The 14,377-nt window shown below is 65.2% G+C and overlaps 5 protein-coding genes across 5 annotated transcripts; 3 read left to right on the forward strand and 2 right to left on the reverse strand.

Moving 5' to 3' along the window:
* Window positions 1–3,458: 3,458 nt before the first annotated feature.
* Window positions 3,459–4,169, reverse strand: EMIHUDRAFT_115675 (hypothetical protein; the record flags this gene model as incomplete). The annotated part of the gene is made up of 1 exon (XM_005777328.1): window positions 3,459–4,169. The coding sequence occupies one exon, from the start codon at window positions 4,167–4,169 to the stop codon at window positions 3,459–3,461; it is 711 nt and encodes a 236-aa protein (XP_005777385.1).
* A 2,036-nt stretch (window positions 4,170–6,205) lies between these two features.
* EMIHUDRAFT_46703 (hypothetical protein) lies at window positions 6,206–6,766 on the forward strand (the record flags this gene model as incomplete). Its single annotated transcript, XM_005777329.1, has 1 exon — window positions 6,206–6,766. A coding segment is annotated over one exon (561 nt), but the record flags the coding sequence as incomplete, so codon positions are not given.
* Window positions 6,767–7,310: 544 nt separating this feature from the next.
* Window positions 7,311–8,567, reverse strand: EMIHUDRAFT_238031 (hypothetical protein; the record flags this gene model as incomplete). The annotated part of the gene is made up of 1 exon (XM_005777330.1): window positions 7,311–8,567. The coding sequence occupies one exon, from the start codon at window positions 8,565–8,567 to the stop codon at window positions 7,311–7,313; it is 1,257 nt and encodes a 418-aa protein (XP_005777387.1).
* A 501-nt stretch (window positions 8,568–9,068) lies between these two features.
* On the forward strand, window positions 9,069–11,085 carry EMIHUDRAFT_115679 (hypothetical protein; the record flags this gene model as incomplete). Its single annotated transcript, XM_005777331.1, has 4 exons — window positions 9,069–9,629; window positions 10,211–10,312; window positions 10,442–10,501; window positions 11,002–11,085. The coding sequence occupies 4 exons, from the start codon at window positions 9,069–9,071 to the stop codon at window positions 11,083–11,085; spliced, it is 807 nt and encodes a 268-aa protein (XP_005777388.1).
* Window positions 11,086–13,335: 2,250 nt separating this feature from the next.
* On the forward strand, window positions 13,336–14,320 carry EMIHUDRAFT_238033 (hypothetical protein; the record flags this gene model as incomplete). Its single annotated transcript, XM_005777332.1, has 2 exons — window positions 13,336–13,484; window positions 13,639–14,320. The coding sequence occupies 2 exons, from the start codon at window positions 13,336–13,338 to the stop codon at window positions 14,318–14,320; spliced, it is 831 nt and encodes a 276-aa protein (XP_005777389.1).
* Between the last annotated feature and the right edge of the window lie 57 nt (window positions 14,321–14,377).

A 14,377-nucleotide genomic window follows, 5' to 3' on the forward strand; every position in this document is an offset into this window, starting at 1 on the left:
TGACGAGCTCTGTGAGCAGTGTATGTGTAATGTGAGGGCGCGTCTCGACCCGTCGCAACGCGAATTTTGTACCCGAGTCGGTGCCCGGCGCCGACACTGTCGGTGTGAATTTTGCAGTACTTTCAAGGGTTGTGTACTAATCTATTTCCCCTCGCGCGGGGGCTGAGCCAATGTAGCCGAGACTCGCGTCGAGAGTGTGCCCCCGCCCCCCCCGGTGCAACGTGCGTGCCCCGGTGGCATCACAGGAACGAGCGACGCGTTCACACCTGATCCCTAGAGTAGCAAAGACGCGCCTGCTGTGGCCTCAGTCCTCGCAGTCGGCCGCCTCGGCTGTGAGCTCCTCGAGCAGCTCGCGTATCGTTTCCACGTACCCCATCTCCGTCGCCTCCGCGCCCTCGAGCGCCGCCCGCGCCTCCGCCGCCTCCTCTTCGTCGGGCGCCTGCGCGGCGAAGGAGGAGAGGCGGCCAAGTCAGTGTTGCACACGCCCTAGCACGGTGGGGCATGTGCACACGCGGGGCGTTGCACGAGGCGGTGGAGACGTGTGTTCTCGGAGCTGTCTCGGAGCTGTCTCGGAAAGGTCTCTGAAGGGTCTCGGAAAGGTCTCGGAGCCGCCTCGTGGCTGTCTAGAATCCAACGTCTAGGGCCGCGGTACCCCCGCTACCGACTTGTGCTGCCGTGTCACCTGCACCTGCGGCAAGAGAGGTGGGGTTGAGACACGGAGGGTGATGGGGCTAGGGCAGATCGAGCGCAGCATCAGCGTGTTTGTGCCTCTCAAAACTGCCTCGACAAAAGGTCTCGAAAGGGCCTCGGGCGTCTCCGCACACCTTGAGGTGGGCGTCGTGTCGCATCCTCTCCTCGCGGACTAGGCTTGTCACGAGCCGCGACGCGGCCGCACCGCCCTCTCTCCCCGCCAGCGCCGTAGCCAGCGCCTCGAGCGTCGCATCGCAAGCCGCAAAGAGCGGTCGGAACTGCTCCACGAGAGCCGGGTAGCCCGACGCGGCGCCCTCGGTTACGAGGTCTTCGAAGCGCGACTCAAAGTTGGCCGCGAGAGCCAGCCGCGCCCGCTGGCTCTCTTGCACCAACTGCATCAGCTCTCTCGCTCCGCTCGCAGCGATGTGCGGCCGCTCGAACATGAGATCCTCGACGGTAGGCGGCGGCCTGCGCTCCGCGGAGCCCTTGCCAGCCATGGGCTCAGTGCGGCGGATACTGCTGCCAGACGATAGCATTGCGAATTGCTGTGCGTGCGTGCGGTCTGCGCCCGCGGTCGTGTTGCTGTGTGATCGGGCACGTGTGTGACTGTCAGCGACGCTCGCGCCGGACCCCCCCCCCCCTGGCGCCGGAAAGAATGTATGTTCATAGAACAGGAGAAAAGACGAGCACTTGTTGTGTGTTGTGTGTTGTGGTGGTGTGCGGTGTGCGGGGTGTGTGTGTGTTGTGCGTTGTGTGTTGCGTGTTGTGCGGCGGGCGGTGGGCGCAATGCGGGTGGGGGTGGGGTGGGGGGTCGGGGGGGGGGGGGGGGGCGTCGCGCAGTCTGAAGCGTCTGAAGGAGGGGGAATGTGTGATGTATGGTCGTCTACGGAGGGAGGAGCGGCGGAGCGGGCGGCGGGGGACGATCTTTAGAATGGAAGGGTGGCGGCAAGGGCGGCGGCAAGGGTCCCGGCGGCGGGTGGCCTCGCCCGCCAGTCGATGATGAGCCGTGGCCGCCTTGCGAATACGACTGCGATCAGCCGCCAGAGCCGGAGCCGGACTGCCCTCCGTGGAAACCCGACTGTCACGACGACGAGCCGCCAGAGCCGGAGCCGGACTGCCCTCCGTGGAAGCCCGACTGCTACGATGACGGGGAGCCAGATCCAGAGCCCTGCCCCCCTTGGAAACCCGACTGCCACGAGGATGAACCCTGCCCTCCGTGGTGGCCAAATTGCCACCCGCGCCCGCCTGATGACTGCGAGTACGACTGCGACTACCCAATCGACCCTTCGCCCTCTCCGGAGCCGCACCCATGGCCGTCACCCGACCCGTACCCGTGGCCTTATCCGTCGCCGTGCCCCGAGCCACTGCCAGCGCCAATGCCGGACCCGGGCACATGCCGCCCGCCCTGCGACTACCCGCGCGAGGTTTTTGACGGCGACTCGTGTGTTGCCATCCAGGACCTGATTATTCCGCCGCCCTCGCCACCGCCGCCCTCGCCGCCACCGCCCTCGCCGCCACCGCCCTCGCCCTTGCCACCGCCTCCCTCGCCACCGTCGCCGTCGCCTCCGCCACCGTCCGAGCCACCGGCCCAGCCACCGACCCCACCACCGTCCCCTCCACCCTCACCACTGCCTCCTCCCCCGCCGTCACCACCCCCGCCCTCGCCGTCACCACCCCCGCCAGCATCGCCGCCGCCCTCGCCGCCTCCCCCGGCGGCGACCGTGGCCAAGCCGCGCTGGGTCGTCTGTGGAAGGCGCGGAAACTGCGGCGAAGCCATGGCGCAGGGCTTGCTGGAGCCGCAGGGCGAGCTGCACGAGGTGCGCTGCTGCTCCGACACGCGCATCAACCGCTGGAGTAAGCGAAGCGAAAGCTGCCCGTGGGCAGAGTCGGACGCCGGTATGGGCGGGTGCCACAGCGACAAGACATTTGCCGAGGCTGAGGCCATCTGCATTGAGGCTGGCGCGCGCCTCTGCACCAAGGACGAGCTGGAGGCGGACTGCACCGCCGGCACCGGCTGCGGGCACGACAGGGATCTCATATGGTCGAGCGACGTACAGACGACGCCGTCGGCCGATCCGCTGCCGCCGCCGCCGCTGCCGCCGCCCCCCTCGGTCAGTCCGTCTACCGCTCTGCGTTTCGTCGAGTGCGGACGGGTCGGCAACTGCGCGGAGCCGGCCGGCTGGGTTGCGGCTTCTGAGCTACACGAGGTGCGCTGCTGCTCTGACACGCGCATCAACCGCTGGAGCAAGCGAAGCGAAAGCTGCCCATGGGCAGATTCGGTGGACGGTATGGGCGGGTGCCACAGCGACAAGACATTTGCCGAGGCTGAGGCCATCTGCATTGAGGCTGGCGCACGCCTCTGCACCAAGGACGAGCTGGAGGCGGACTGCACCGCCAGCACCGGCTGCGGGCACGACAGGGATCTCATATGGTCGCGCGACGTACCTTAGCGGCCGCCGCCTAAACGGTCGTCGCTGCGGAGGCGGCGAGAGGGACCGTGGTGCACAGGGTGATGGCTGGCTGTGTGCAGGATGCTGCTGCCTGCTGGTGCTCTCTCGGTCTCTGGCCTCTCGTCTTCTCTCTCACTCTCTGTCCGAGCTCTCAACCTCTATCGAGATTTGGTGTGTCAGTGTGTTCTGTTCAGTAGTACGAATCGGTCGACCCCTGCGAGAGAGTAGAGAGAGAGTTGTGCACATTCTGCATATATATACACACACACTGTATAATATATTACTATCACAAAACAGAAGGACGACAGCTCCGCAAATCTACGGCATGCCGTCCCCGACGCCACCGTCACCCCACTCGCGCCCCATTCTCCCGAGCGAGAACTGGAGGCCGCCCAGCTCGTCACCCTCTGGCCTCCCCGACAGCTTGTCGGCCCAGCCGTCGATTGCGGCGGCGGACGCCTCTGCGTCCCCAGCCCTCGACAGCAGCTCGACCGCGGCGTGCGTGTGCGTCGCCAGCGTCTCCGCCGGCAGGGCGCCGAGCGCCGCGACGGCCGCAGCGCGCACCTCAGCGTCGCTGTCTTCGAGCCGCGACACGAGCGCAGCTGCCGCCGCTATCAGCGGCGCGCCGAGCTTCGACAGCGTGCGCGCAACGGAGAGCCGGACTCGGGCGTCGGCGCTGCGTCCCAGCAGAGCCGTCAGCTCTGCGCCATGCGCGTCGAGCGTCGCAGGCTCGTCTGCCATTCGCTCGAGCACCAAGACAGCGAGCCGACGGACCTCGCCGTCGTCGCGGTCGAGGCTGGCTACGACGGCGGGGAGATAGCGCTCAACCTCAGCCGGTGCGAGCTCCGTCAGCGCGGCGAGGCGCCGGCGCCGCAAGATTTCGTAGTCTTCGCTCGCCTTTCGTGGAGGGTGAGCATCGAGCCAGGTCCGCCGTCCGTCGAACCTGGCCTCCATGAGTGAGCTGCTGTAAAGGAGCGCTCCGGCTGATAGGACGATCAGCGCAGCAGCGAGGGAGGCCACGAACATCATCCTGCGGTCTCGCACGGCGCTCGACACGTAGCGTCGAACCTCGATCGGGCGCTGGAACAGGTGGCGTGGGTGGTTCCAAACCTCACTCTGGATGAACCTTCTTTTCTACCGGGCTAGGATTGAGAGCAGCCTGGCAGGGTGGTGCGGCAAAAACAAAAACAAAGCCGCGTAATGGACTTCCAGTATCGGACCTTCAAGACATGCGCTTTTGGCCGGTGGCCTCCTCGGACATGGTAGCTACCTCAGCTGAGATGAGTGGCTGCCGGTTCGAGACTGACTGGGGCCGATCGAACTTAGTTGGAACTTGAGTTTTGTCTTTTGTTCGGAGGAGGAATCCGTCCGGCCAGCACGGGTACAAAGAGCTAAGAGGGGAACCGGAGAATCCCCAGCTGCGGAAACGTAGTGTCGCTCAAGAGGTGCGATACTGCGGGGGAGTGTAAGGTGCCTGTATATGGGCTTCCCGTATCGGTCGGACCTTCAATGTATCAAGAGACAAGACACGCGCGGTTTTGGCCGGTGGCCTCCCCCCATCACCCTCGCCCAGGGATCTACAATGCTGGGTCTTAAGGTCCGACAGGTTCGGCACCGGGCACCGCCTCGGTATACAAAATGCGCCTGCGGGCGGACCCTCACATTTCACACTGACGCACTTCCCCTCCCAGAGCTCGTCCCGGTCCGCCACGGCCCTTCTGCAGAGGGGGCGCTCGTGCGAGGTGGCCAGCGACGACTCAAAGACGGGCCTAGCGCCCCCATTCGACGTAGACGCCATCGTCCTTCATCTCGAGGCCGAAGATCATCATCGTCTCGCACGGGTGGCACTTGGCGTCGACGAAGATGCCGTGCAGTGCGATGAGAAAGTCGCGCACGTTGGTGCCCTTGGCGACGTCGCGCGAGAACTCCGCCTCCACCTGCTCTTGCCCGCCGAAGAAGTACGCGCACGGCACCGCCTTGGTGAACAGCTTGAAGCCCGACGAAAAGAAAGGCTGCGTCAAGAGCTTGATCAGGCCAGGGCTCTCACGGATGAGCTGCTCGAGCGGCTCATCAATTGACCACGCCGTCGGAACCGGCACGCACTTCTCTCCGCCGGGCGGGATGACGGTGCCAGCGGCCGCGAGGGCGTCGGCGCGCGTCATCGTGCTGTCGATGTAGCCAAAGGAGAAGCGCATGCAGCCGTCCTCATAGAACAGCTTCTCGGTGAGCACAGCGAGCTCCGCCGCGAGGCTCGTACCTGTCGACCGACAAGCGAACAATACTCGGTCAGTTCTCGTGTCAAAGGAGGTCTCTCCTGCTCGAGAAGCGCGGCGCTGCACGCACCAGTGCCGCCGGCAATCATGGCTGTGTCTGTGCCTTCGGGGCAGGTGTGGGTACTTCTTGCTTGAGCGGCACTCACTCATGATGAAATTCTGCAAAAGAAAGAAAAAAATAAAAATCCTGCCCTGCCCCTACCTACCTACCTACCTACCTACCTTACTTATGGGAAACTAAAAAAGAAATCAGACGATCGGTGCAGGTGGGGTACCATACCAACTAGAGTGATGGTTGGTGGTACTTACTCTCCTGCAACCACAGTCCTTTCTTGTGACATGGCAGGCCACTCTCAAGCCCTACAAGCATCAGATCACCCATTTGGGGAGGGTTGACATCGTGATTTCCGCGGAAAATTTCTTTTTTGAAAATTCCAGAAGAGAGGGAAAACCCCGACGGGAGGGCCCAGACCTACCCTACCTACCCCGTCATGAGAGAGAGATTTTTAGCAATACCTTTATGTGATGTTACAGGTGGGTTAAGAGAGGGAGATGTGCGCGAGCAATACCAAAACTCTTGTCATGAGTGCCGCTCAAGCAAGAAGTACCCACACCTGTTCGGGCGCGGAAAATTCTTTTTTGGTGTTCGCGCGCCGTTGTCACACTTGCTGGCACTACACAGGGAAAAAGAAAGTGACCTCCGTGATGGCTGGGGACGGGGTGGAAGTGAAGGAAGCCTTCGAGCTGGAGTCGCAGGTCGCCCTCGCCGAGGCGCACGTGGTGGGCGGCACGCGTGAGATCCGTGCCGTGCACGATGAGCACACCGTCCGCGTTTACCAGGCCTACAACGCATCGATTGCATCGGCTGCTGTCGAGGCCCAGAGGTTCGTGCCGCCGTGGAAGGAGGGTCGCATGACATGGATCAAACCGTCTTTCGTGTGGATGGGCTACCGCTGTGGCTGGACTCGCAAGGACGCCAACCAGTCACGCGTGCTCGCGATCGATCTGCACCGTGCCAGCTTCGACAAGCTGCTGCTCGACGCCGTGCTGGCGAGTGCGCAGCAAGGCGAGCGCAGCGACCGCGACGACTCCGGTGCCTCAGCTGCCATCGTCGTGCAGTGGGACGCCGAGCGTGCTCTCGGCGGTGACTCCGGCCGACACGCGTTCACGCACCCGCTGCCGGCGCAACGCTCGCTTCAGATGGGCTTGCGCGGCGAGGCGACGCGCCTTCTCGCCGTGGCCGACGGCATCGTCGCTGCAATCACCGACGTGACGAGCGCGTTTGCCGCGGTCGGCGCGGCTCTCGAGGCGGGCGAGGACACCTCAAGCCTGCTGCCTGTCGAACGGCCGTACCCGCTGCCCGAGGGCTGTGCGATCGCAGACCGCAGCGTGGCGACCGCAGCGGCCGAGGTGGCAGTGGCGCAGGGCGGCAGCGGCTCGGAGCTTCGCAGCTTGAACGCTGGCTCATATCGTACGCCTGGTGCGACTCTTCGGCGCTCGCCGCACCTGGTGCCGCGGCCGGGCGGCGTGCAGACCCGTAATATTTGTAACCATCACACGTAGCCATCCTACTGTAGCATGAATCGGATACGATATAGCACCGGTTTCGCGAACTCTGAGACGAGAGGGATTTAGGGACATGTGTTGGTGTGAGAGAGGGAACGGGATCTTCAGTCCCCTCACCCCTGCGCCCTGGTTATCCGTCGATCCCCACGCCTCCCGCTTTTGCGGGCGGCCTTGTGTGGTGCGCCGGTGTTGCGCTCCTCAGTCCTGCTCCTCACACGCAACACGACACCAAATACAATACACCTCACCTCACTGCCTCTTGTGGTCCCCGGGTTGTTTGTTTTGGGAGAGATATTTTAGTAATACCAAAGCAAGTCGAACACTCACGCACTCATTTCGTCCATTTGTGTGCGTCTTGCCTTCCTTTTCGTTCGTTTTGTTTGTGAGCCAACGCTCGAGCTGGGCTCGCACCCTGCGCGAGAGGCCGGGACCCGGCGAAACGCCAGGCCCAGCTGATCGAGTCTGCGTAGACGGAGCGGCCCATCCCGACAAAGAGCGCGACGGGGGCGCCGAGAGCGTCTTGGTAGACGAGCGGCCTCTCCGCGTACGCGTTCGTGAAGGAGGAGCCGTTTGCGAGCTCCACGGTGGGGCCAAAGGCGCCAATCGCCTGCCCGCTCCAGGTGAGGCCGTCGAGGCTCCACGCGTGCCCGCCGCACGCGGCGCCCGCATCGCAGCGGCGGTGGAACGTGTTGACATTCGTGAGCATGTGAAAGCTTCCGCGCGGGTCGCGAAAGACGAACGGGTCCTCGCTCTCGGGCCGGACAAGCGGCGCGCTGGTGCTCAGCAGTGTGTACGGCCCCTCCCACGAGGGCGCGCGGAAGAGGGCGATGCACGTCGGCGCGCGGCCCCAGCCGGGCGGGCAGGGGTCCGCCGAGGTGTAGAGCAGGACGGTGCCGTTCGGGAAGATGAAGGGACCCGGGTTGGACACGCGGCGCACCCACGAGTCGGCGGGGCCGCTCAGCTCGACCCGCCTGCCCGGCACCTCCCACGGGCCCCTTGGGCTCGGCGCTGAGGAGACAAAGATTGGGTCCGAGAGGTAGTCGAGGGTGCCGCCGCGTTGCCGCGGCTGCACAAGTTGCCGCCGTGCGTTCGCTGGCACCCACGCCGACGGCCGGAAGCGGCGTGGGTCGGAGCGGTTGCAAAACTTATTTGCCGGGAGGCGGTGTTCCGCACCGATGTGGAAGAGCAAGTGGCGCCCCGAGGCGGGGTCGAAGCTGAGGAAGGCGTTGTGCGCCCACGGCGGCAGCGCCGCGCCCTCGGGCGCGAGCGAGGAGGGCGGCTCACCGATGAGGGAGTACGGACCCTCGGGTGCATCCGCCTCTGCAACCACAATCGCGCTCCCCCACTGCCACTGGTTGAGAGAGCAACCGCCGACCATCATGCTAAAGGCGCCGACATACTTGCCCGTCGCGCCATCGTAGGTGCACCGCCCGCCCCACGAGTGGTAGCCGGGTACCTGGAGCCCGGCGCTTTCAGGCGAAGCTGCTGGCTCGAGGTTGAGGAGGCTGCAGTCCCCACCGGTGAACCACGCGTCGCATGCGCATCTGCCTCGCGGCCTGGCGTCGGATGCGGGGTTGCTCCGTGTCATATGCTGCGCAGCATCGCTGCTGACGCACCTGCCGCCCAGGGAGCATTCCCAGTCGGTCGTGCACTCAGAGCCTCCTTGCTGGGCCCGGATCGTGGGAGAGAGAGCGGGCCGCAAGGCAGAGAGAGAGCGGGCCGAGCGTGGAGCGGCCATTTTTGATGCTCGATGCTGCTCCGCCCGCGTTGCTTTCTCCGCCGCTCACTCGCTGACGATGAGTTGTGAGAGATGGCACTCTGGGACGTAAGCACATTGCCGACTTGCGCGCAAACGCTGCGTGCGGCGCCCGTGTTACGCCAAGTTTGTGAAAAAAAATTCCTTCTGGCTGCGGGTTGGAAATTCTTTTTGGGGCCTAGAAGACTCAGCAAAAATCTTTTGCGCTGGCATGTGAAGCGCCATAGGGGAGGTATTTTCTTCTCAATAACAAGGCTGTGAACAAATCTCGACTGTCTGTGCTTGTGCGTCTTGGGTCCGGAGTTGTGCGTTTATGTGAACAAACCAAAAGGCATGAAGCTCGCGTTGCTCCTCGCGCTCTCGGCGTTACCTGCCGCAGCCTTCGAATTCCCCGCGCGCCCTCCCATTCGCTACGCCGGCGCACTCGCCAGGCCTCAGCCGCTGCTCCTCGCCAAAAAGCGCAAGGCCAAGAAGAAACCGTCCTCGGCTCGGCCACCAGCGGCGGCGCCACCGACGCCACCGCCTCTGACGCCGCTGCCGCCTCTGACGCCGCTGCCGCCTCTGACGCCGCTGCCACCTCTATCGCCGCTGCCGCCTCTGTCGCCGCTGTCGCCGCTGCCGCCTCTCTCACCGCCGCCGCCACTGCCGCCGCCGCCGCCACCCACACCGCCTTCAGCGGCGGCGTCACCAGTCCCAGTGCCGACGACAGAGTCTGGGATGCCGGCTGTGCCCCTCGTCATGGCGGAGTTTGTCGACCCGTCCGAGGCGGTCGCGCCGCGACCTTCTTCCGCCACGCCGGCCCGCCAGCCGAGCCGGCCGGAGTTTGGCGTGGACGATGAGCCGCTGGTGGCGCTGCCGTCCTTTGACGAGCTGGCGGCGCTGAGAGGGCCGGCGGTGAGGCCGCCGTCCGCCACTGCCGGCGCGGGGGGCGACCAAGAAAATTCGCGCGCTGAGGTGCGCGCGCACACGCACACGCACACACATGCACGCACGCACGCCCGCACGCCCGCACGCACGCACGCACGCACGCACACACACACAGACACACACACACACGCACGCACACACACACACACACACACACACACATGCACGCACGCTCAGCGCGTCGTGGATCGATAGAGAGGCGACAAACAGCCAGGCCTCGAGCCGGAAAGCTGTGAAGAGGCCGCCCGCGAGACGGAGAGGGACGGCCACGACAAGACACAGTGACACGGGCGAGACACATTGGCCGGCCCGGGAGGTGACTCACCCTCCGGAAGCGTGCCTCCACAGGTCGTGCGGCGGCTCCGTGGCCTGGTTGGACTCGCGCCTTCTCCCGAGGCGAGCCAGAGGACGCGAGAGGACCCGAGATCGCTCGAGATCGCTCGAGGTCGCACGAGATCACACGAGATCACACGAGAGCGCCTCGACCGTCCGTCGCCCTTCTCCTCTTCCCCTCCCTCCCCCTCCACCTCGCGGCCTCTCCCCCGCAGGCCCCTCCGGCGGCGCCTCCCGCGTCCAAGCTGCCGCCGATCAACGCCGGCAAGGCCGCCTACTCGCTGCCGGAGGAGGAGGAGCAGTCGCCGGTGGAGAAGGTTGTGTTTCGGCTGGCGTGGGCTGGGATCGGCACGCTCATTGCCATCGAGGCGGAGGGCCGAGCTCGTCCGAGAGGACCCGGAGAGCGGCACACTCAATCCCTCTTCACGGCGCACTGATGTGAGCAGATCTTCATCAACACGCCGCTCTTCCAGCAGCTCAAGCCCGCCATCCTCGGCCCGCCTCTAGTTAGTGGTTCATTCGTAGTGAATTCGTAGTTAATCAGCAGCTCAAGCCCGCCATCCTCGGCCCGCCTCTAGTTAGTGGTTCATTCGTAGTGAATTCGTAGTTAATCAGCAGCTCAAGCCCGCCATCCTCGGCCCGCCTCTAGTTAGTCGTTCATTCGTAGTGAAATCGGCCGAGACGAGCCGAGAGGAGCCGGAGGGACATGTTCGTGCCGTAGGCTTCCTCGCCGGGGAGACGCCGTCGCTCGCCACGCCACAGCCGACCGGCAGCATGCCCCCCCCCTCCCTTCTCCCCCCCTCTCGCACTCACGCCGCCGCACCTCGTCCGCACCTCGGCTGCTGTCTCTGTTTTGGTGATCTCGGCCTGATCTCGGCCTGATCTCGGCCCCTCGCGGCAGGCAACACACTGCTCGAGCCCGCGCGCGACCTGCTCAAGGCGCGCGAGAGAGGAGCCGAGGCGACCTGAGATTGTCCGAGATGACCCGAGGTGACCCGAGACCCAGGCGCGCGAGGACACCATGGCACGCGAGGCGGCGGCGTCCGCCCCGCCGCCCGCCTCCGTCTTCCCCGACGCCGCGGCGGAGTAGGCCCAGCCCTGCGGCGCGGCAAGGGAGCAGAGCGCAAGAGGGGCAAGCCGCCTCAGCCGCAACAAGCAAGCGAGCCTCAGCCGCCATGCCGCCTGCTCCTCTGCTCTGTGGTCGTGCCGCGCAGCTGCGCTGTGGCTACTGGCGGCCCTGCGGTGTGCGTGTGGGCGTGGGGCGCGGTGCGCCAGAGCGGGGTGTCTAGAGCGGGATAGGTGTCGCGCCGCGCGCGCCGCGGTGCGGAGAGCGAGACCGGGGCGCGGGGGAGCGGCGGGAGATGGCAGATGCATGAGGATGAGCCGCCATGTCCCGTGACACCGGCCGTGACAAAGACAAACCACATATTGTTATTGATGAGCGGCGCGGCCGCGGGGGAGATCTCGAGACGTCGAGAGATGAAATATGACTTCGTTATGAGACCGGGGGGCGCGGTCCGGGCCGACGTTTTTTTATCTCTGGGTCAGTGGGGGGCCGAGCCACCTCGGGGTGGCGGGCGGGCGGGCGTTTTGAAAAACAGAAAACAGAAAACAGAGGGGGGCCAGGGCCCCCACTACGATTAGACACAAGCACCTGGCTCCTGGGACAAAGCGAGCAGCAGCAGCAAGCAGTTACAGCGGAGAAGGGGGGGGGGAGGAGCCGAGGGGGTGACGTCCCGACACGGCAGGTTGGAGCTGACCCAGGGAGAGAGAGAGAACAGCGATGGCAGCCCCCAATGACTGTAGACAGAAATGACGAGCCGACAGCGATGCAGCGGCAGCGAAAGCGGCGAGGAGGGCCCGCTGCAGAGCTCCGCTGGGCGGCAGCAGAGACATCGGCGGACGGGGGAGCACGCGGGACACGTCGGCATAGGAGCCAGGGGTGTGGGCTGGGCCTGCATCATGAATGGGCCTGATAGCGACGGCGGCGACGTAGGCGAGACGGCGGCGAGGGTGGCGACGATGAAGCTGGCTTGACGAAATGGATGACGCCATCGCGCAACAATAGACATCCCCTCGATGTCGTCGTCGTTGCCGGAAGGGGCAGCGCACGCGCCTCTGAAGATCGAGGCGCGTGGCTCAAAGCCGGCGCTGCGCGGGTTCGTGCCCATCCGACTATTGTCTACTTTTCCATTTTTTTGGATGCCGTGGTCGTGGGGGTCACTCACGACCCGCCGCACGAAGTAGGCGGCGCGCAGCGCCGCTCTCGCAGGCTGTTTTTGTCGGTTCTACATTTTGTTTTTGTTTTCAGTCTAGGGGGCCCGACCCCCTCAGAGGCGGCGGGCGGGCGCCCACTGACCCAGAGATCAAAAACGCTCGGCCCCGCGCACCGCGGACCCGGACGGTGCGCGTCTGTGAGGTGTGAGTCCTGCGTCGTGCGTGTAGCGTGTGAGACTGAGAGAGGGGCTGGCGGCTGAGGGGATGTCGGCCCGGACGTGCCCCGCCACCGCGCCGCCGCACGACGGACCGCGATGCGCGAACGCGATACAACAACAAAGTAAAAACGACGGGTGGATTCACCAACGACCCCCCCCTTCTCTGAGTGCCCGACTCTCTGGGCGCGCAAGCAGGACACCGCATGACGCTGTCGTCGTCGTCGACGGCAGGCAGGAGAGGGAAGGGGGCGCTGGGCGAAGGGGGGCCGTCCCACGGCGACGGGCGGCGAGGCACAACAGACGGGGAAGCGACATCACTCCTTCGCCTGCGGGCGGGGGGGGGGGGGGCAGTGACCCAGCGACCCGAGAGCTGTGTGTGTCAGTGGACACACTCGCACAGAGTAGGCTTTGTGAGTAAAGAGTAGGATGTGTGTGTGTGGCTGCGCCAACTGCACTCCAAATGCTCCGCAACCATGTCTGCAACACTCTCGGCTCTCCGGCCCGCTGCGCGCGCCCGCACGAGGAAGGGACTGCGAAGCGAGATAGGAAGAGGCAGACGCCCAAGGGTGGGCGATACAGGCCAAGGGGTCACAGCCCAACTCCCCGCGCGGACGATTTCTCCTTTGTGTTTTACCCAAACGGACACACATCTCTCTCTCTCCCAAACGGAGACCGTGAGACCGTCCCGGAAGGTGGAAGAGGCTTAGAGGCGCCCTGGGCCGAAATAGCTGCCCCTGCGTCACCGGGTGCACTTGGAGTGCAGTCAGTAGCCGCACATCCAGGGCCGGGGAGCTAAGAAGCGCACCCACCCACCCAGCCCAGCCAGCCAGCGGGCCACCGGGCCGCCAGATGATTGGGATCGGTGCACTTGGGGTTCTTGCATCTTCGTTGGCTGCGTGATGACGATGTCAACTTGTCCAAATGGAAATGCGCCAGCCTGCGTGCGCTCTGCGAGGCCACGAGCGGACAAGGCAACAGGACACGGCGACACAAAAAGAATTCTCGCCACCTCAACTCTGCTGCCCCTTCCTCCCTCCCGCAACACGCCGCTGAGGTATGAGCGGTCTCGTCTGTCGTGTCTGCTTCGAGGAGCTTCCCAGCTCGTGTCCGGACACCGAGGCCGGCACCGGCATGATCCAGCCGTGCCTCTGCTCTGGCTCTGCGCGCCTCGTGCACCGCCGGTGCCTCGACACCTGGAGATCGACAAGGCGCGGCAACGCCTTTACGCACTGCGGGACGTGCAGGTTTCGATACCGGGTGGTCACTCGCAAAGCCAAGCCGATTGAGCTGCTGGCCTACCGCTTGACGATAGCGCGAGACATTGCTCTCCTCGCGTCGATCGCCTCGTGCCTAGTTGTGCTGTGCTCCGTGATCGCTGCGTGGCTGTCGCGCGAGGTTGAGGAGCGAGGAGGCACCGACAGCCTCGCCGGCCTGGGCATCGACAGCACCACTGCCCGGCAGCTGACCAGGCTGCTTTTGCCGGGCGCCGGGCTCGATGCGCCAGACGGCGACAGCGCGGCGGCGACCGGCGGGTCGCTGTCGCTGCACAACCCTGCTTGCCCGTGGTCCGTGTGGCTCGGCGCCGGTGCGCTGCTTTTGTGTGCGCTGCTTGGAGTGGCGTCGATCCTCGCTTGGGCGCTCGGCCTGATCCCCGACGACTTTGAGGTGCAGTGGCCTCGGAACTGCCAGTGCTTCGTCTTTGCCGGGCCTCTGGTGCTCCTCGCCGCCGCCGCCCTGTGCGTCTTTGGACTGGTGGTGGGCGTCTCGATCGCAACGCGGCTGCTGCGGCGCGGCTTTGTGCGCCACGCCGAGGTTGCGTGGCTGCGCGACGAGACGAAGCGGCATGTGGTGCAAGACCTGCGAGGCGTCAACCTGGAGCGAGCCGGCTGACTGCGCGCTCTGCGGTCCAACTATTCTCACCCAGTCCTCTGCCTGATTGTACTTATC

This window comes from Emiliania huxleyi (assembly GCF_000372725.1).
Source record: "Emiliania huxleyi CCMP1516 unplaced genomic scaffold EMIHUscaffold_261, whole genome shotgun sequence".
NCBI classification, from domain to species: domain Eukaryota; phylum Haptophyta; order Isochrysidales; family Noelaerhabdaceae; genus Emiliania; species Emiliania huxleyi.